General features: G+C 35.0%; 1 protein-coding gene across 1 annotated transcript in view; it reads left to right on the top strand.

The window, feature by feature from the left end:
• Positions 1-3,606: 3,606 nt before the first annotated feature.
• Positions 3,607-23,398, top strand: part of LOC141484018 (uncharacterized) — a 91,564-nt gene continuing 71,772 nt past the window's right edge. The window contains exon 1 of the mRNA XM_074179157.1: positions 3,607-3,847. Coding sequence (XP_074035258.1) covers positions 3,607-3,847 — 241 coding nt within the window. The remainder of the gene's footprint in view (positions 3,848-23,398) is intronic.

Below are 23,398 nucleotides of genomic sequence, written 5' to 3'. Positions count from 1 at the left end.
ACATGATCAATCTGTTCTTCACTTTTTTTCTATGATCTTCCACTTCCTGTGAAATGTTTTCTACCTCTTCTTCAATAGTCCTTTTATATTCTGCTCATTATTGTTTCAAATTATTATGGTTTATTTCAATTTCTTTTTCTAACTTCTTAACATTATTTGTCTGTTCATCAATTTTTCCAAGTAACTTCTTCATATCTTCATTCCTTTTTCTTTTCAATTTTTCAATTTCTCCTTGTCTTACTCTTTCCAGTCTTTCCATATCTTTTTTTCTGCTTTCTGTTTCATCTTTCCTCATTCTTTCCAGTCTTTCAAACAATGCATTCATGTCCATCGGTGTTTGTCTTGCTGGCTCTTCTGTTCTGGTGTCTCCTATTTCCTGCACTTCTTCTACACTTTCTTCCGTTGTAGGCTCAGACTGTTGATTCTTCTTAGTCCTTCTTGTTTCCATTTCTCAGTAAATTTATTCTAATTTTACGTTATTTATATTTTTTTATTCAAACTTAGTAATTGAGCTCTTCAATCAATATTTTCAATCAAACTATTCAATCAAGCTGTTTAATCAAGCAGTTTAAACAAGCTGTTCAATCAAACTCCGCGTTGGGCGACAATTTATTATAAGATGTTGAATGATATTAAAGTTGATGTGTGTTTAGAAAATTAAATTTTCAATTATTATCATTTTTATTATTACTTTAGATGGAAATTTTACTCAGCTCGACTCTTATGTTGAGTTTAAATCCTATACCTCAGTGTATGGAGATTTTTCTCAACCTCTCAGGTGGATTCAGGCACAAACACAACAATTACTTACCCAAATTTGATCTTTCTTGTAGATGTTCCTGTGAAGAAATTTGGAAAAAGACACAATTGATCTTAGGAAATGTAGAACAGTTTTAATTATAAAAGTAAAAATATGTTGGATTCAAAAATATATCAATTGCCAAAAGAGAAAATTCCTTGAATCTGAAAATGTCCTAAATCTACAACGAACTATTCAAAGTGAATATCCGAACACACTCAGGCAAATGTTAGTTTATTTTTCAAAGTCACTTTTTTTACAGACTCGAGTTTTGGATTCAGATTTCAATGTGATTTTACTATTATTTTCTTGGATAATTTCATTGATATATGCATATATTGTTGTGAAATGAAACAGGTAAATACCTTATTTTCCTCCAACGCTGGTGTGTGTGGTGTGATTTTTCTACGGAGCTGAAACTTGTGGATATCTCACTAGAAGTGGCTGGACTGGTAAGCTTTTGACTGAATTTACTTTAAATAATCAGTATATAATACAATTATATTCAATTCTTATGTTTGCATATAATATTTTTTAAATTTGTGGAGAGAACAATTTAGCGTGGCGTTTTCCTTCTTCGCCTCGAAAAGAATCCACATTTTTGACGAAATAGTTGAAAATCTATTTCTTCCCCTAGTTATCATATATCAATTTTCATATATACAAATTTTCAACTTGTTCATTAGGAAAATGATCTATTCTACGAATTTAACATGGGGTTCTTAAATTTTGATTTCAATTTAAGAGCCACCGGTAGACAGCTGGGAAAAACCAAGAAAGTATAATATGTATGATATAATATAAAGTATGATATGAAATATATTTATATATATATATATATATATATATATATATATATATATATATATATATATATATATATATATATATATCTATATATAGAAACCGCACATTTGTGGTTTCAGTTGATAGATCTCGTGTTCACAAGAAAAACTGCGGTTGGCTCCTGTTGGTGGCTCCGTGCATTTGTATTTCTATCTTTTGGTAACCAAGTGTTGTCCATCCTCACACTTGGCTGCACCATACTGATGATGGGCCAAAAGCCCGAAACACGTGTCTATGGTTTGCCACTTTCATGAGTGCTATGTCCGAAATTAACTTCTGTTTCTATATCAAGACACTCAATAACTTTCATATTTGTATAATTTCCTGGACCCGGATGTCACGCAGGTAGCTATAGCTGCCTCCGTGGTGATTTTGATAGTTTTCTTGTGAACACGAGATCTATCAACTGAAACCACAAATGTGCGGTTGGCTCCTGTTGGTGGCTCCGTGCATTTGTATTTCTATCTTTTGGTAACCAAGTGTTGCCCATCCTCACACTTAGCTGCACCATACTGATGATGGGCCAAAAGCCCGAAACACGTGTCTATGGTTTGCCACTTTCATGAGTGCTATGTCCGATATTAACTTCTGTTTCTATATCAAGACACTCAATAACTTTCATATTTGTATAATTTCCTGGACCCGGATGTCACGCAGGTAGCTATAGCTGCCTCCGTGGTGATTTTGATAGTTTTCTTGTGAACACGAGATCTATCAACTGAAACCACAAATGTGCGGTTGGCTCCTGTTGGTGGCTCCGTGCATTTGTATTTCTATCTTTTGGTAACCAAGTGTTGCCCATCCTCACACTTGGCTGCACCATACTGATGATGGGCCAAAAGCCCGAAACACGTGTCTATGGTTTGCCACTTTCATGAGTGCTATGTCCGATATTAACTTCTGTTTCTATATCAAGACACTCAATAACTTTCATATTTGTATAATTTCCTGGACCCGGATGTCACGCAGGTAGCTATAGCTGCCTCCGTGGTGATTTTGATAGTTTTCTTGTGAACACGAGATCTATCAACTGAAACCACAAATGTGGTTTTTTCAAACCAGACATCACCAGAAGATGGCAAATGAGACTTTGCCGAAACGTTGTGAAAATAATCCTTATGGGGAGAAAATACACAGAACACGGAGCGAAACCCGAGAAAACAGCTCATCATATATATATATATATATATATATATATATATATATATATATATATATATATATATATATATATATATATATATATATATATATATATATATATATACAAGGATTGCACCATAATAAACAATCATTGCATCAGCCACTACGCAGTTACCCAGCAAATGACTCAGCACATTTCCAAGGTTTTTCTAGAACATTCGAAGAAACGCATATCTACATCAGCAGTTCCTGATCCTATAAATATGAGAGAACAAGAGGACGCCTCATTCTTGAACAACTTCGCGACTATCCAAGTTCGTCGAAATCTTGAATCATTATTTGTAATATTTAATACTTTATTGAAAATAATTATATTCAATAAAGTTTGTCATTGAAAATATAAATTCAGTGTGAACCACATAACAAATTGGCGCAGTCGGTAGGATCTTGAGGAACACTGATATCCCAACAGCGGTAGTCTCCAGACTTTCGACAAGAAGAAGAACAAGCACCAACCCAGTGGACAGGACGATCTCTTCAGCAACAAGAAACCCGCATGAGTCGTCGCCGTTGCCCATCCGTTGTGAAGAAATCACTCCAGGAAACACGCGTAAGTCGTCGAACGCTGCTCATCTTGCTGGAGCCAGAGCTCATAAAGTAGGACTTCATCTCGCCACACCAAACAACTAGAAGTCACAACGAAAAACAAGAAGAATAGAATAAGAAACTAGGATAAGGAAAAGCGTGAGTACACTTTGAATTATCATCACAATTGAAGTTGGAATTTTGATTAACCCTTGTTCAAATTTAATTTAAAAATGGCAGAAAATGATGATCCAATTGAACCCTACAAACTTGCTGAAATATTTTCAATTGTTCCCGAATATGATGGTGATTCAATTTCGCTAGGAAATTTCATAAATGCTTGCGATCATGCCGAACGCATGGCCGTAAATCAACAAAAAACTTCACTTACAATCCACATTAGAAACAAATTGAGAGGAAAAGCTGCTCAATTGATAACTTCCAGAAACCCAGGAACTTATCAAGAGATCAGAGGTTTATTAAATTCTCACTTTGGTGATACGCGAGATCTAACCTCACTAATTCACGATCTACAGAGAATAAAACAAGGAAATGGAGAAAATGCACTGACATTTTTCTCAAGACTACAAAGTCATAATGCAAAAATGTTATCTTGCATACAAGCTTCAAACTTGACTCACGAACAAAAAATAGCACAGGGAGTATTAATCGAGTCAATTATATTAAATACTTCATTGACAGGATTAGAACCCAAATTAGGTCACATTATACGAGCAAGTAACCCAACAACGATGTTAGAAGCATCAATTAGAATAAAACGTGAGATACAGCTCTCATACTTTGAAAATCAAAGATTAAATTCACGTTTACCCCCAAATCAAAGTCAAAACAGACCAAGACAAATGACAAACACCCAAAATAATTTCCAAAGTAATTATACACAGAATCAGACCCTTTGGAAATCAAAACCATTTTCAACAAGGTTTCCAAAGACCTCAAAACTACCAACAATCATATCAAGACCAAACTTCCAAGTACAACAACGTACACAACCTAATCAAACGAATCAATTTAGACAACAGAATTACGGTCAACCACAAAATAGACCCACAGTAATTCAGAAAAATCCCCAAAATCAAATAAATCATTACATGAGAACCCATTATCTCGATTATAATGATTATAATGGCGATAATGAGTATGACCAAAACGAATATTTTCATAATGACAACCAACATCAAGACGAATACAGTTCGGAAAATAATTCATTTTATGATGAAAACAATTATTTCAAAAATCAAAATCAACATGAAGAAGAACAATTCTATGAGGGTTTTCACTATACCCTGTCTTTAGACAACCCTCCTATAGACAACCTTCCTATAGAGAACCCATGTATACGAATTACCAACAGTCAATCAGACAATATCAATCCCCAATTACGACAAACCCAGTATACAAACAAGGTATTAATAGACCCATCATGCGTAGCACAGCCCATAACCGAAAAATTTGCGGCAGTCATCAAAACGAATATCAATCCCGTTCGAACAATGAACAAAGAACAATTATTCGTATAAGCCCTATTCTAAGCAATCTTCATTATATAAACAGTCTGAGCAATTTTAAAATACTAATTGATACCAGAGCAGGAATATCAATTTTCAAAAAGAAAACTGTAGAAAATTATTCAAAACGATTTAAAGAAAATATTCAAATAACAGGAGTAGCTGAAGGAAAAGTAACAATCAAAGAATCCGTATTATTACCATTTGGAAAAAATAGAGTTGAACACAAAGTTTATATACACGATTCAGATATCGATTTTGACGGAATTTTAGGATGTGATTTTTTGGAACATTTTGAAGGAGTAGTAGAAATAAAAGATCAACAATTGAAATTAAATTATGGCACAATCCCGCTAATAAAAGCAACAGAAATGATTGATGACCAAAAACCGGAAGAGAAACAAAATCAAAATAAAATCACTCTCAACCCTGTAACATCAATGACTGAAATAAATGATATTTTTGAGTATGACCCTGATAATTATTTTTTCGAAAGTAAATACGATTATTATAAATACCTAGAAGACGAAATCCCTATTAACAACATAAAAATCGAACCAAGCGTAGAAAAAGTATTTAAATTAAAATCGAAACTTAGAAATACAGAAGCTATACTGTTGCTGCTGAAAAAATAAAAGTCAGACTTCCAAATGCTCTTGTAAAAATAAATGAAAAAGGGGAATTTTTAGTAACAGTCGTAAATGGAAACGCAATTGGAAAATCCATTGACTTCCCAGACTTACAATTCGAAAAATTTAATGAAAACGAAATTCAAAATAATTTCAGTGAAATTTTTCCAAATCGTTCAACAGAAATAAAAAGTTTGCTTCGTTTAGAACATTTAAATGAAGAAGAAAAAGAATTAATTGAAAACCTTTGTTCAGAATTCTCAGACATATTCTATATAGAAGGAAATCCTTTAACATTTACGAGTGAAATAAAACATTCTGTAATATCAAAAGAGAATGCCCAACCAATCTCAACAAAATCTTATAGGTATCCACACATTCATAAAAATGAAGTGAAAACTCAAATTTCAAAATTACTAGAACAAAACAAAATACGACCATCAGTCTCACCTTGGTCAGCCCCAGTTTGGATAGTACCTAAGAAACTTAACGCATCTGGAAAACAGAAATGGCGCGTTGTAATCGATTATAGAAAATTAAATGAACTCACAGTAGACGATAAATACCCTCTACCAAATATCTCAGACCTTTTCGATCAGTTAGGAAAGTGTCAATACTTACCACACTTGACTTAGCATCAGGATTCCACCAAATTGAAATGGATCCTAAAGACATAGAAAAAACTACGAATTCCTGAGAGTGCCATTCGGGATGAAAAACTCATCCTCCACCCTTCAACGTATTTTAGACCATATATCAACCGGACTTAGAAACGAAAGATGTCTAGTCTACATGGACGACATAATAATTCATTCCCCAACAATAGACGAACACTTGCAAAATTCAAAACTAGCATTCAAACGCTTACGAAAAGCTAATTTAAATATACAACCTGACAAATGCGAATTTTTAAGACAAGAAATTGCATATTTAGGACACTTTTCAACCAAAGATGGAGAAAAATCAAACCCAGAAAAGGTTAAATGTATATTAGACTTTCCAGAGCCTATAAACGTTGAAGAAATAGAACAATTTTTAGGTTTAGCAGGCTATATCGAAAATTTATCCCAAATTTTTCCAAAATATCGAAACCAATGACACACTTATTACAAAAAGATGTGAAATTTAATTTTGACAATGAATGTAAACTTGCATTTCAAGAATTGAAAAAAGCATTAACGTCAACCCCAATTCTAATATACCCTAACTTTGACGAACCCTTTATTTTAACAACAGACGCATCTTCCTTTGCAATAGGAGCAGTATTATCTCAAGGACCCATAGGAAAAGATTTACCTATCGCCTATGCATCCAGAATATTATGTCCAGCGGAAACAAAATACTCTACCGTAGAAGGAGAATTACTAGCTATGGTATGGTCAGTTAAACATTTTCGTCCCTACCTTTATGAAAAAAAATTCAATTTTATAGTAGACCATCGCCCTTCAACGTTGTTATTCTCAATTAAATACCCTGGCAGCCGATTAGCCAGATGGCGATTGAAATTAGAAGAATACCAATTCAATGTATTTTATAGACCCGGAAAAATACATAAAAACGCAGACGCTTTGTCTAGAATTAAAATAAATTATTAAGAATGCGCAAAATTTCATTCAAAAATTTTCGCAATTGAAAATGAAGCAATCGAAAATGAAAATGAAGAAATTTCAGATACTGAAACTGAAATAGGTCAGGAAACAAATTTTGAAGAACTGAAAAACTTCACAAAACTTTATGAATCAAAATCACTAATTGACTATTTCGAATTCATTTTTACTAATGACCAATTCCTAGACAAAAAACATAATTGTTTTTCTGCAACGAAACAAACTTACAGAAATCCATGACAAAATACTTGAAGACATTTTTGAAGAATATCCTGATTTCTTCTATAACAAAATCAATGTTGTGTCCAGTAAAACGGTGAAAGATCGAAAATATTATTTGATCCCATTACCTTTTGATCATGACGGTGCAATAGAATACTTGTTTAGCTCCCTATACAAAGATCAAAATTTATTTGTACCAAACAAAGTATACCAACTCGAAACAAATGTAGAATTCTCAATACAAGAAATGTTATCCTATATTTTAGCTGACAACGATGACATTCCAAATATGTCAAAACATTGTAACGACCCCTGACAAAGACCAGATTCCAATTATATTAAACCAGTTTCATAACGGTAAAAACACTTTACACCGTGGAATAAATGAAACTTCACGAAGAATAAAGCAAAAATACAACTGGAACGGTATAACAAAAGATGTTGAAAATTTTATTAAAGCCTGTGAGGTATGTCAAAAAACAAAAATCTGCAGGAAAAACTTAGAAAATCCGTTAGTAATCACGAAAACCCCTAAAACAGCTTTTGAAAAAATAAATATAGACATTTTAGAAATTCCAACGAAGAATTATCTCCTTACAATTCGAGACGAACTTACAAAATTCACTCAAGCATACCCTATATCTGATAAAACAGCGAAATCAGTTGTAAACACATTATTACTATTACTATATTTCCAACATTATGGAACACCACTAAGAATCCATGCCGATTCAGGAAAATAATTAATAATTACTCATTGAAAGACATATGTTTACTCTATAATATTAAACTAACATTTTCCACTGTTGACCATTCACATTCACTTGAAAGATTTCATGCCCCTGATGGAAATGATAAGAGTAAATCTAGCAGAAAACCGCAAAAACCACCCATTTTCTATTATACTATACCCTATGCTGTTATATGTTATAACAACAGTTTAAACAAAACCCACGGATTTAGTCCTTACGAATTAATATTTGGACACACATCCGGTAGACCCCCAGAAATCTTATATAATCAAAAAGACCTTATGACGAAGTATGTCAGAGATCTTAATAACCGTATGGAATATTATTATAAAGTAGCACGCACAAACACTGAACGAAAGAAAGAAAAAGCTAAAATAAGATTTGATAGTAACTTACATCATGAATCAAAAACTTATAATATAGGTGATAAAGTATACGTAAAAGAGTCCCAAATAAAGAATGAGTTAGAAAATTAATTCAACGGACCTTTTGAAGTGATAGAAATTTTCAAAAACTCAGCATTACTGAGAAATCCTGAAACTAACCAAACAAAAGTCAATTTCGATAGACTGAAACCAAGTTTTGTTTCAGATCAAGAATGATTCTTCTACTGGCACTAACGATTCAAGTAATCAACGCCCAGTATATGCTAGTATCTGTGAACAACACTATAGGTATTTATTATCATGAAACAGGAAGCATGAAAATATCAAATGAAAAATGGACTTTATTAGTTGTAAAAGATATGGCACCTGTAAAAGAAGCCATTGTTCATAATCGAAACATTCTAAGTAATCTCATTCACCTACCTGAAACAAACAATTCAGGAATGAAAACTTTCAGTTCAGAGATAAGCACACATATTAGCCTTTTAAATAAAGTAGCTGATTCAGTAGAATTAAAATATGAAGAGACGCAAATAGACGCGACTGATTACAATAAGAGTAATAAGCGATATAAACGAGAACTTTTAAATGGAATAGGTTCCGTATGGGAAGCAATAACCCCCAACCTTGATGCCAGTGACGGCGAATATTTCAATGAATGTATTAACAAGATTTATAAAGACGAACACCAAAATGAAAATTTATTAAAAAAACCAAATTTCAGTCACAACCTCTGTGATTAAAGAATTTAATAATACAATACGACAATTACAGGTTGATGAACAAGCATTTAATGAAGATATAATTCAAATTGAAGCATGGATATATACGTTATTCGACAGAGTATCTTTAATAAACGCAAGGTTGAAAGCCATCCAAATTTGTGAACAACTTTTAGAAAGTTATGTATTTCTAGAAGATTATTTAAATGATATGCTGAACGCAATTAGTTTTGCCAGACTTCATATCATTCACACATCAATTATAAAGCCAAACGATTTAGTTTCGTCCCTTCAGGAAATTGCTCAAACAATACAAAGGAACAATTTACCTTTACCAACAAGACTTTCTTCAATATCAAAATACCTAGACATAATTGAATTACAAGCTTTTCAAGCAGACTCAAGACTTGTCTTTATTTTGAAAATACCATTGTAGAACCTGAATTATATACTGTTTCATAGATTGTACCCCATTCCAATTTTGGACAATCGATCAGGGTTACATCACATTTTACCCACAAATAAGAAATTCATAGCAAAAGATGATGATTCAATGCTGTATGCTGCATTTCAAAATTTAAGTTCATGCAAAAACTTAAACTATAATATTGATATATGTCAAAATGTTAATTTCGTACCCAATTGATAGTAACGCAATGTGCGAAGCTCAAATTTTGAGACCACTTTCAGAACTTCCTAGAATATGTTCAACTTCACTTTTATTTGCAAAAGATTATAATGTCTATGAAATACAAAGTAATATTTGGCTAATTGCATTATCAGACCCGTTAGCTCTAACAATAAATTGCCAAAAACGTGAGGTTGAAACACGAATTATAAAAATCAATTAAATCTTGAAACTCCAAGATAATTGTAATGCGTTTATTGGAAACACAAGAGTGTATTCAAAAATACTTGCAAATGATCAAAATGTAACTTATAAAAGTCATCCAATTTTAATACCATATCAATGTTGCAAGGATGTACCAGAAAAAGAAAGCTTACCACAGTTAAAACCTTTGAAATTGAGTAAATTGAATGTAGACAATCTCAATATTGCTCAACATAAATTAGATCAATATTCAGATCAGTTGGACCAAATTATAAATGAACCATTCGTAAACCGACATGTTTCATGGTTTACTATTTTCACAATTGTGATAATTGTAAGTATAATAGTACTTTACATATTTTGTAAATGTAGAAAAAGACGATCTATGCAAATTGGTATAATGACATCAAGCAATGATGATCAACCACCTGGACCCAGAAGAACTTTCGCTCCATTACGAAGATTACTCCCAGCTCCAAGAAGAAGACCCAGTATCCACCTAGAGGAACCCATTGGGGAACAAATTGAGTTAAGCTCAAATAAAACATTTGCTTGACAGAAATTTGCAGCACCGCATCAACTTCATTTTCAAGGGGGAAGTTGTTATATCAAAAAAATCAATGCATCCTCTGCCCAAGGATTGCACCATAATAAACAAACATTGCATCAGCCACTACGCAGTCACCCAGGAAATGACTCGGCATATGCAGCACATTTCCAAGGTTTTTCTAGAACATTCAAAGAAACGCATATCTACATCAGCAGTTCCTGATCCTATAAATATGGGAGAACAAGAGGCCGCCTCATTCTTGAACAACTTCGCGACTATCCAAGTTCGTCGAAATCTTGAATCATTATTTGTAATATTTAATACTTGATTGTAAATAATTATATTCAATAAAGTTTGTTTTTAAAAATATAAATTCAGTGTGAACCATATATATATATATATATATATGTTAACTCGAAGATTCTCACGGATAAAGTATGATGAGCTGTTTTCTAGGGTTTCGCTCCGTGTTCTGTGTATTTTCTCCCCATAAGGATTATTTTCATATTATACACAGAACACGGAGCGAAACCCGAGAAAACAGCTCATCATATATATATATATATATATATATATATATATATATATATATATATATATATATATATATATATATATATATATATATATGTGTATATACACCCTGTATATTAAATAACTTCTACTTATAACTAGTTCAACCACGTTTTGCCAAAATTGCAAATATAATTATGTTTAAGATATAAACTAAGTTGTCATTCGACGAGTGGTTCATTGAAAATCTGAATCAGAACTAAAAAGACAATAAACTAAAGTGAGCACTCCATCAGTCTAATTCAAACCATTTCATTTTGCAAGATCCTTTACAGAAACACGAATATCACTTGCAACCTTGATAGTCTGAAACATAGAAGTAAGGTTGGAAATTTGCTTTTTTTTATACATACTTTCACAGGAGCTGTTCAAGTGACATGACGCATTTTTTTTCACCAAAAGCGGTACATATCAGAAATACGCGACGGACTGTGGCTGCTCATCATTCTATCACATTATTACATATATAATAGTTCAGCATAGAAATCTGTTGATATATGAGAAGTCTGTAGAAGATTTTTATAATACTTACTTTGTAGCTTTACAATTCCATAAGCGCTCTCCATTTCGCAAAAATCGCCCTTTGATGTTAAAACAGAATAATGAATTTGAAATTCACATAATCAAACAAAGATGATGTTTTTTTATCTCTTTGGATGTCATTAGGTGCTAACCTTGTACTGTATGCACAACCCAGCGAATATTTCTTTAGGCAAATGTTCTTTACTTGGAATCATGCGACGTTCCAGGAAAATTCCAGGAGAAAGTTAAATTATATAAAGTGCAAACTACTTTGAATACAAAAACTCTATTTGCTTCATTAGTGATAATAACATCAGCTTGTTTTAAATTTAAATGAGATATTATGTAGTGGTGAATGCAGAGGCGTCGCGTAACTCCCACAGATGTAATGCATTGAAATCATCTTCTCAGTGGAAAGCGGAATGGTAGGATTGACGCATTGAATGTTTGAATGATAACGAAAAATAATCACGTAATTTGAGAGGCACTCAGTTACATTGGAATGCAATGTATTTCAACCATCTCCTGAATTGGTATATTGGTAAAATTTTCGATATAAAACTGAAGCCGTACTTTAACGAGTGTCAAATGCTGGCTTCTCAGTCATCTCTGATACAATTACAAATAATATCTCAGAATACATGTTCAGTTCGAGAATTGATAGAATCCTGCTTTGTAACGATTACTTTGAGGAGAAATTATACAATGATCTGAATATCATCAAACACTCAATTTGTCACTGCTATCATCAGATGAACTTCATCGAAAACATTAACGTAATCAAAATGAGTACTCATAACCTTCATTTGCTGGTAATATAGATTTATTTCTATTAATTTTATCATGTTGTATTTTTGAGATACAGACAATGACATTGACATCTTCCCTAGTACATAATCAAAGAGTAACTATCTCTATGGTTTATATTCGTGCTGCCCCACGCTGTATGATGTGAATTGGCGTCACATCCCATTACGATTTGAGGATACGGTATCCAAATCTCCTAGAAAGTAGAAAGAGATGGCAATGATATTCGTCCTGAACTTCCTGGCCGGTAGGAAAATTTGGATGTCTACCACGTATTGGGTGCCTGTAAGCAAAAAATAATCAATTTCCTTCCTGATGACAAGACATGCTCTGAGTTCCACTCCAAAGCACGCTATTACCTCACTAGGGATATAGCTGAGTCCAATTACTTGGCCTGTATTTCCTGTCAATGGTTCCTGCAGGAAAGAAAAGTTGATTGATTCGTCCTTGAAGTTTTGCCGAGGACATATGAAGTGGCCTTGGCACTTGAAGTAAGAAAGAAAGAAAGAAATGCTTTATTGACTACGATATGCACAATATACATGGGTAGTACGTCAATTTACAAAGAGTGTTGAAACATCCCGTGATTTATATAAACACATACTTATTCGCAGTAGACAAAGACAAAAAATATACAGTTATGTAAAGAAATAAACGAAGTGTTGCCTCAAACTTATAACTTCTTGATTCTAAGAGGGAGAAGATGGAGGGTCTTCGCACACCTCCATGCACCTCTTCCAGGATCAATGGAATGAGTTGACTTATATGATGAGGTGAGGATACCTGCCGTCTCTGAGTTGCCTGATGGTTTTTTGGATACCTTTGACGAGACTATTTTCGTCCCTGCTTTCGAAGAGCCAAGTCCAACTTTTTTCTCTGGATTTCTCGACGATGCGTTAGCCGTCTTCGTCTCCTGAAAAGCAACTGATATCCCAGCCTTGGGGAGGACATGAGCCGCTGGTTTACCCCTATGTTTGGGTGAAGCTTTGACTGCTCTTCTTCCCATAGGTGGATTGCCACTCTGTCCCGTATTGTTCATTCACGGGTACATTAGAGTAACCCGGTTATGTAGATGCCTGCTGAGAGGGTGCCCGGGTTTTAGGGTGGAATAAGACCTGCCCAAAATCAAAATATGGTTTGAAACCCATCCTGGCCGGCACGGCCACGCATCCATCGTCAACAGCTGAGGTTCATGTTTGATCAGTGCCTGAGTTTCCTTTGTGGAGAATAAAATATCTCTTTTGAATTGAAGGGGTTATATTTTTAGGAGTGATTAATTTTTTGGTAAAGAAAGTTTTTGGCTTTCTACTACTCCATCTGATATTCTTATCCCTTTTTTTGTATCAGATGGAGTAGTAGAAAGCCAAAAACCTTCTTTCCCAAAAAATATCTCTATTAAAAATATCTATTAATTGTTATTCGTACATGTGTTAATTCATCAGAAGTGAAAGTGTACATTTTCAGTGGGTGCCATCACATGAATTCAAAAAGTATTTCCCCTTTCTTTGTGGATGAAATACGCCTCATCTGAATCAAAATGGTCAGTTCCAGTACAAAATTAGGAGTCATTTCTTTATCGGTGCTGGCACGTCATCCGTCGAATGGTAGCTTTGGGAAAGGACCCGACTGATGAAACCTCTATGGTAAATAATAATATTAATGATAATATCACTGACAATGATAATCATAACAATGGATAAAATATTCTTGTAGAAATAGCTGACATTGGCGAATTAACACCGCTGCATACATCACTCGCTTTTCGAATGGAAAGAACGAAATCTCGGCCATGTGGTTTGGAAGATCATACTTCTTGTACACAAGATGGTGGTTGAGATCAAGTTATCTCGAAGTGGAAAAACAGATATGGTCATTGGAGCTGTCAGGAAATAATAAAGTAGCTGTTCACTTGTCGATCCAATATTACTCCATCTTTTGGATGTAGTGAAATAGACTCGAGAGAAAATGTATCTTTCCGACGTACATTTCAAAAAATTGTTGCATCTTCATAAAAGTTTGCATTTCAAATCGTCCGTACCACGGTTGTACTTTCTCCGATAGAAGGGAGACCGTAAACTTATGAGTTTCAAGTGTCTAGATGACATAATGGATTTTTTGAAGTCAAAAGTTCGAAAACCCCGTCTTCTCCATGGTTCGCGACCATGAGAGACCAGAATTTGGAGTATTTCACTTTGAGACAGCTGCCAAGCGGCTGATGAACTCGATTTTTTTTCAGATACTGAACCGCATTGAAACACATTCTGCAAAAGGTCTACATAAAAATACAGTTCATTGAATAATTTTCACAATGAAAAGATTTATAAAAACCGCGACACGTGTTTCGCTATAAAATAGCTTTTTCAACTGGTTTTTGTAAAACCTTTCATAGTGAAAATCGTACAATCAACTATAATAATGAGTTTTGATATGGATAAAAGTCACAGATATTACTTAACATAGTCCTTGGCTTATCAAAGCACCTGACCTCCGCTATTCTCAAGTCGTGAACTTCTGGTTTCGTCATGACCTGCCACGATAGTGATTTTAACGACCTAGTCGATCGTAGTCGCGAGGTAGTGATAAAAGTGTCTAGGTACATACCGTGAGACGTCTGAAGTGCTAATGTACTTGCTGTCGGCATGTCCAACATATGGGGTCTCATCTATCGACATAACGTAACTCTAAGAGTACTTTATCACTGAATACGACAGTTTTATAGTATTTTCGAGACACCGGCGTTGCCCTATGCTCCGGAGGATATTGAATCCCCAACTTCCATATTAGCTGGGGATTTTTTTGATTATCTTCACTGTTTTTCAGATTCGAGTGAGACGAATGTCGTCTGGAAAGAGAACAGTAATCGGATGAAATGTCGAGATTTTCTCTTCAAACTCCGTAGACTTCATCCAGATCACTCTGTTGAGATTGTAGCCGTGGTTCCAATGAACCCTGGTTCCAATGAACCCTGTCTACTTTAGAATCTCAAGATGATGCCGACATACCCCATGAACTTTGGTGTATCGGTTCTATTGTTACGAAATTTATATCTCAAACACATGCAAGAAGTCTCTCCTTTTTCCACTTTTCGGGTCGTGATTGAGAAACATGTGCACACTACTGATATCATGGAAGCGCCGGAGGCAACAGCCGCATATTGGAACTCGGATACATTACACCACCACGGCCCAAAATTGTAATAAATTACATAAATATGTACAATATAAAAAGTCAATATCTTAATCGACATATATGAACGAATATATGAAGTGCTTGGTGATGGCGGTGATGTCTTGTTTAATCTGATCATACTGTTATCAAGATTTTCGGTATTTATATTTTAACAAAATAGACTCTAGGGGGCTCAGGGGGAAGCAAATAGGTTCGGCTAAGACGTAGTCAGCAACAAAAGCCACCGTAAGAAACGTTTTTACAATTTATTTCATTTAGAGTGTGTAGATACATCAACAAAAGACAACCCTGAAAAGAGGATATAAATTAAGCATACCTAGCAGTACCCAGCCACCAAGCAAACAGCCAAACTGATAATAATTGTCTATTACATACCTGCAGGTAACGAGTAGCAAATATCTACATTCGTTATCACCAGAAAGCACTAGTGTCACATTGAGTTAACCGACATCTCCAAATGCGAAAAATGTCTCCCAAATAATCATGAATACTTCTCTCTCACACCTGCGCTATGCACGACTATTTCGAAAAGGCCAGCAGTGCTGTGCCTCAACCAAAGGTACCGGTACCCAAAGCACAAGTGACAAATATGAAATGTGTCTGTTTCCACCTCAGAGTCGCAATGGGCTGGTACGTATGTCTAGAACTCAAAACGTTCTTGATTTTGTAGGGTTCCTCAAATAGCAACATGAGCTTTTTGGTCTCCTGGAAAACCGCGGACGAAATTGGGTTAGCCTTGAGAAGCACTATTCACCTTGTGTGAACGGCTGGTAAGGCCTCGAGGGAAAACGAGCTGCACGCCTCTCTGCTCGTTTCTGCAAATTTTCCCTGAAAAAGAATAAGTTACAAAAGAGTTCATCTGTCAAAAATTCTCCGAGTGGAGAAATAGTTCGAGTCTCGAAGTGAAATTACACGGGAGGAAATCCAGTCGTTTCATGTGTGACGTTGCTCAAAAACCTAATTACATCAGGGATCTTGAACGCCCATCGAAAATGCTGTTGGTGACAATAAGTTCTCAAAATTCTTCCCATTTTTCGCATAGTCCTTTCCACATGGTTACCCTAAGAGTGCCGTACGGACGAATGAATTACTTCCAAACCATGGTCTTGTAAAGTGTTCTTCCATCTTTGCGAAGTCATTTGTGTTCCTTGGTCACTCAAAATTTGAGACAGTTTACCCACCTGTACAAAATAGTCCATGGTTTCAAGCAATAAAGAGTCACCAGCTCAGAGAATACGTCTACAATAACAAAGATAAAAGTCACACCACCTCTGGATTTTGGGAGAGGACTGAAAAGGTCGACCGAAATAAGGTCATTGGCTCTTCCGAAAAAAACGCCTCTGAAGCGGGTCTCGGCAATACTGTCATCTTGGGTTTTTGACATAATTCGCAAACTTTTATAATATGTTCAACGTGAGCCAAACGTCTGCTTTCAAAGAGCACCAAGTTTTGTAAACTCCAAAATAACCATAATATTCGTGATAATAATTGACGAAGTCAAGGCCAAGAAAAGGCATAACAAATTACTTTCCTGATTCTGGATAAATAACAGTCCCTCTCGAAGAAAGAAACGGTCAGGAAAGTCCTTTTAGATCGCCTCCAGCTTAGCAGGGAATCATTACGTTTGACTTCGCTCATATCCTTCATCAAAAGATCGAATTTTTTAGAGGCTTTACAAATGGCCAATACTCGGAAACATCCATCTTGAGGCGAAGGTGGCCTAAATGGGGCACGCACTATGCCGTCCTTTTTGACAGTTATCATCAACGGGCTCGCGTACGAGATAGAGCACCTCTCAATTATTCCCCACTCGAGAATTTTATCTAGTCCGCCCTGTGAGCGATTGGAATAGAACGGCTTGATATCGAAAGGCTTAGGGTAAGATAAATTTATTGTATGCTAGAACTCACACGCCAGTCCAGGTTTGTCCGAAAACAGCTGTTCATGTTTTTTCAAAACAGCTTTAAAAATAACAGCCTGATCGGACGATAATTCGATTTTTTCTAACAGGAACTCAATATCTGGAGAACATTCTGTATTCAATATTCGTGTATCAAGTTGCGACGAATTGACTGTGCTCAAAGTTTCCGTATCGTATTCGTGAGTTAATGTCAGCTCGCCAAATTCAAAAACTGAATCATTTGACGCAGAAAAATTTTCTTGCATTCTAAATAAACGTTTGCCTTGCTTTTCCACTGGATAAAAATTACTACACACATCTTTTTCTTTGGTACGTCCCAAAATAGTCACCGCCGGACCGTATCGATGACTTTTCATAAGTTTTCCGAATCGATAACGCCTAAGTTATGGGGTTCAAGTATACAAACGCTCCCATTTCGTTTCTGAGGGTCATTTCGGAATTTACCATTATTACTATTATTACGAAACTCTCGAGGTATCTCCTTCATAGCGTGCCTCTAAGTGCTGAGGCGGACGTGTTGTATAATCTGCCTGGCGCAATCGTGCAATTGCGTCCTGTAAGGTTTGCGTACCTATCAAAGCCGACGCTATCTGAGGTGGAAAGTGTCTTCCAATCAAGGAAATAAGCATCTGCTCCAGATAAGGTGGTTCTAAATATTTCCCTTGAGAAAACAGTGACAGAAAATAATCTGGCAATAACGGCTGATTTCTAAGCGCATACGCAACTCATAAGGATGAACGCGGTATGTCACAAAAACATAAAACTGAGAAAACATGTTTTTTGTGTTTTCTCTCAGCCTTCACTTGTGTGTCATCAAACTTAAATTTTTATGGTGAATAACTTTTGTTTGCAATGGCTGTTTATTATTTATATACTAAAATTTAAATAATTATTATATTTTCCTCAAAATTCCACATACCGCAATATTTTCTATTGATATAGAGTAATATTTTAAGGATAAACGCGGTAAGTGTTGATTTTCTATTTTGCTGCGTTTATCATTAGCACGGATATAATTTAGTATAGTTTACAGTAGTATGTTCATTAAATAAAAAAATTCATTGAAAAATAAAGAAATTAAAATTATTTCAAAAAGATTTATGGCGTTAGTTTTTTTATCGACCTTAATACAAGTGTAGAAGGGCAAACTTTTTACCCCGATGTGGAATGAATCTTCTTCAACATCTGTCGAAGAAGTAAAGAAATAAGCTATCAAAAATGGAATAACTGCGAATATCTTCGAATTTTTTATCCATTTCTGATGACGGAGGCAGATTTTGGCCTCCGAAACGTAAAAGATAAGTATTATTTCTTTATAATTTTTTTTTGATAGGCAAAATTGTTAAATACGACAAGTTACTGATGAATAGAAGATTTTTCTTTGTGAAAAATACTTTGATTTTTACGCAGTAACTTATCGGGGTAAACTGAAAAGTTTGCCCTTCTACACTTGTATAAAGTTCTCCATTATAGTTTTTATATTTTTCAGATTGTGGAAGGTAACAATTACCCAAAAAAGGTCGATAAAAAAACTGATTTTTCCCTCCACAAAAAATGACTTTCGTTGAATATTTATGGTGTTATTTTGATAACACAAACATTTTTCAGTTATATCCATAGGTAAATAATATTTATTGATCTTCGCATTCGGGTAGATTTTTTCAAAATATTTGCCTGCTTGCAGGAATGATACCATCTAACAACTCAACTGGGTCATCTTTCTTACTTTTGGGAAAGCCTCGTGGTCCAGAAAGACAGGCTGGGATGAATAATAAGCCAGATTTTTTCATTGCATTTTTACGCAAGAAATCTAATGTCTAGAATTCTTCGTTTGAATCAAACGAGTTTTTGTATTCCAGGAAAAATGATCCACGGTTGCTTTTAGCTGTTTTATATTTGCCAGAAGAGGTCGGTTGCTGTCGCGTTTTACTTTTTGCTGAGATCTTAAATCTTTCCATAGATAAAAATCAGTAACAATCATAATTTCAACTTGAGGTTTGTTTTTCATTCTGCATTCACTAACCACTTTGACAGAAACATAAAAGTCATATATTTTTTCTTGTCTTTTTAAGGAGAGTTTTATTTGGTGGAGAAAGCTATCAGCGGCCATCAAACTATGACCGGGCACAAAGTAAGTTCACCACAATTTCCCGGGCTGATATCTCTGCAGAATTTATCAAACAATTATCCAACCAAAACACGAAGCAATTGACATCTCTTTGGCTTAGCATGAAAGCAAAAAAAGCGTAATTATGTCCTCCTTATTACGTCCGGAAATCGATTCATTCCACAGGACTGCAAAAGGTGGTAATTTCTTTGTACTGTCAAAAGCAACAAAACTTTCATTATATGCAATGAGTCTTTTACTGAAGATAACTCTTTTGAAGCCATCTATCCGTGGAAACATGATCGCTTTTTTAGAGGTCAACGGAAACGTAAACGGTATCGATATTAGAAGAAGAGATTTCTTAGCAAGGTTGATATGTAACTGCCATTTATCACAAACCATACAGTTTTCTTGAAAGTTATCATTTGTATGGCCATGGAGTTTAAATTCCTCACACACCTCACAATTCTCTTGGCCAAGTTTTGCGAACGAAATATTACTTTTCTTAACACGAACCCTATAGAAATCATAAGAATCGTTTGTATCTGGAAACTTGGACTTAAAATCTTCATACATTAAGGAAACTGAAACGTCGCTAGGAAGGTTCAATCTGTTTGGAGCAGAATTAAAGGAAAGCTTTTTAAGCATGTCGACATCGATTTTGTATTCATTTGGCGTTTTTCCTCTTCTATTGGCCATGGCTTGAGTCATATTTTTGGGGGTCTTTGAAAAAACATTATGTAAGAGCCAGTCATTGTTTTTATGAAACCAAAAAAAAACTTCCTTTGATTCACCTTTTTCTTCCTTCAGAAAATATTTAAATGCATTCTTTTTTCTCTAGTTTTCATCAGTTTGACGGCGCTTCTTAACATTCAGCCTTGAACAGGATGGTTCTCCATTTTTCGTTTAAACCTTAGGTGAATTTTGCTTAACTATCTCAGCAAGTGGTAGGTTGTCTTCAGAGTCACTACTTTTTACGACATCATCATTTTTCCGATTCTCAACTGTTTCAAGCACATCTTTTTTCATTTTCCATCCTCCGATGAGACTCTCGTGTCCTTCATCAGCAGACCCTACACCGGAACTGTTATTTACATCTTCCTTGTGTTTCAGTTTTCCAATAACGTCATGACCACTTTTTCCAGTTTTCATTTTTTCAATTTCCCATGTCTTCAGTACCGTTTTGACCTCTTATTTCAATTTCCATTTCTTCAGTACCGTTTTGGCCACCTAATTCAATTTCTATTTCGTCAGTATTGATTTGACTAACTACTACGATACTACTACTACCTTATCTATCCAATAGATAGGGCAATATTGTGAAATTAACTTTTATATAGCTGAAAATTGTTTTATATAAACATATATTGTAGAATAATAGATAAGGCAAAATTGTAAAATTAATTTAGGTTGGTATGCCCCGATGAGTTATAGCATAAATAGGATTTAGCTCGCACTATTCCTTAGTTTTAATCTTCCTCTTTGAAGATGATCACTTGGTGATCGAAACACGTGTTGAGGTGTTGAAAATAAAGATTTGGTGTTGGGAAAAAAAAGTAATATTCATACAGAATTGCATTACAACTTACCATTCAAAATAATAAGACAACTGCAAAAATAAAACAATTGCACCAGCACAGCTCTTTCGTTTCGTAATTATTTAAAACAATAACAAACTCATGCATGTGTCGCCATCGAAACTCTTGGTGCTACTAAGGAAAAGCGCGGTATCTATTGCATTCTAAAAAAGACGGCGGTATCTTAAGGCGTGAATTGTCTTTGTACCGCGTTCATTCTTAGTATTGAAAATATACTGCGTTTATCCTTAGCAAGCATGGGTGGTTTGGTACATACGGCAAAAAAAACGCTTTTACAAGGAAATATCAAAGATACGGCAATTTTAGTTATTACCCGATTGAAAATATGTGTGATGAACCATATCATGCCCTTAACTCAAATTTGGAAAATTTGGAACATACCGCGTTCATCCTTATGAGGGCAGTGTACTTGTTGTGAAGGACCCCAAAAATGATCGAGAAAGGCTCTCTTTGAATCGGAAAAATTATCAAACGAATCTAACAAAGCATCTGCCCAAATTCGGCTCTATTTTTGAAACAAATTATTACACCAAGGGAATTTGTGAAGGAGGTACGTTCAAATGTAAAACAGCTTGTTCTAGTTCATTGATTAACATAATTGGATGTATTTCTTCCGCATCAAAAATTGGCAAAATATCTGTAGCGCTTGTTGAAGTAAAATTTGTATACCTTACTGGGGCATGTGGCTGAAGGTACCATAATGGGTGTTGACGAGGTACATTGGCTCCTGCTAGGTTTTCATTGTTAACAAAATTATGTTGCCCATTAAAATTTTTACAAATACTTACAGAAGCAAAATTTACATGATTTCGACATTAATTTTTCAACCAGAATTATATGTATTATTAACAATAAAGTTAGTGGAAAAACTGGTTGTGGCAAATTATATAGTGACTGAGGCCCAAGTAAAATTCTATTAGGCAAAAACGTAGGTGATGCAGAAGTACAATTGAGAAACATGTCAAGCGAACTGAAATTTACAGGCGGAGGTGCAGAAAACATGCCCGCATTGTTTTTGGACAAGGCCGACGGCATGCTGTTTCGCCTACTCACAACTTCGTTGAACAGTGCTTTTCTTGTTCGCGGCTCAATAAAGCTATTACATAAATTACTCATACCAGATGTTCTTCGAATGTCTAACCCATCTTTCGTTGTTTCCACTTGGTCAGCGGAACCTGAGGCAGTCGTCGGAATATTAGTCACAATATCGCCTTGGCCGGCTTGAATCGAAGTATTCTTGCTGGAACAAGATGTAACAAAATGGACTCTGTGGGGCTCAGGAGGTAAGCAAGTAGGTTCTCGGCTGGGACGTAGTAAGCAACAAAAGCCAACGGAAGAAACGTTTTCACAATTTATTTTATAGAGTGTATAGGTACATCAACAAGAGGATATAAATTTAGCATACCTAGCAATACCCAGCCACCAAGCAAGTAGTCAAACTAATAATAATTGTCTAGTACATACCTGCAGGTAACGAGTAGTAAATATTTACGTTCGTTATCACCAGAAAGTACGAGTGTCACATTGAGTTTACCGACATCTCCAAATGCGAGAAATGTCTTCCAAATAACCACGAATACTTCTCTCTCGCAATTCGTATTGTAATCTGTTTGAAAAATTACTGTCTTAATCTGATGACTGTGTGTTTTCCAAAGAGTAGTTGAATCTAACGGCTTGACAATATATACATTCTCACCTAAAATTCGTGTTATTTTCACTGTTCACCAAAAGTTTTTCACATAACGATCGTCTTTAGCTAGAACAATGTTTCCAACAAGAAACATAACTTTTGTCCCCCCCTTGTAATATTTCTATTCATCTCCTGAACTTTGTTCAAGTCACATTTGATCTGGTCATAATCTAACGATTTTTTCTTCGAGAATTTTGTAAGCTTTCAGGTTTCAATAAGTCGAATCTTGTTCTCAGAGATCTACCGAAAAATAACTTCGCAGCAGTTTCTTCTGTTGACAAATGCACAGTATTCCACGCTATTTTCAGCAGCGCCATTTCAGTTTGCCAAAAAGAGCGGAGTAGTCATACCATGTTAAATGCCATTGACTTGAGTGAAATGCCTAAATT

The sequence above is a fragment of the Leptinotarsa decemlineata genome, unplaced genomic scaffold (genome assembly GCF_025532065.1).
Source record: "Leptinotarsa decemlineata unplaced genomic scaffold, Ldec_3_MD MMD2_tig00004307_RagTag_RagTag, whole genome shotgun sequence".
Taxonomy (NCBI): Eukaryota; Metazoa; Arthropoda; class Insecta; order Coleoptera; family Chrysomelidae; genus Leptinotarsa; species Leptinotarsa decemlineata.
Note: the sequence above shows the minus strand (reverse complement) of the source record. Positions and strands in the feature narration are given on the sequence as shown.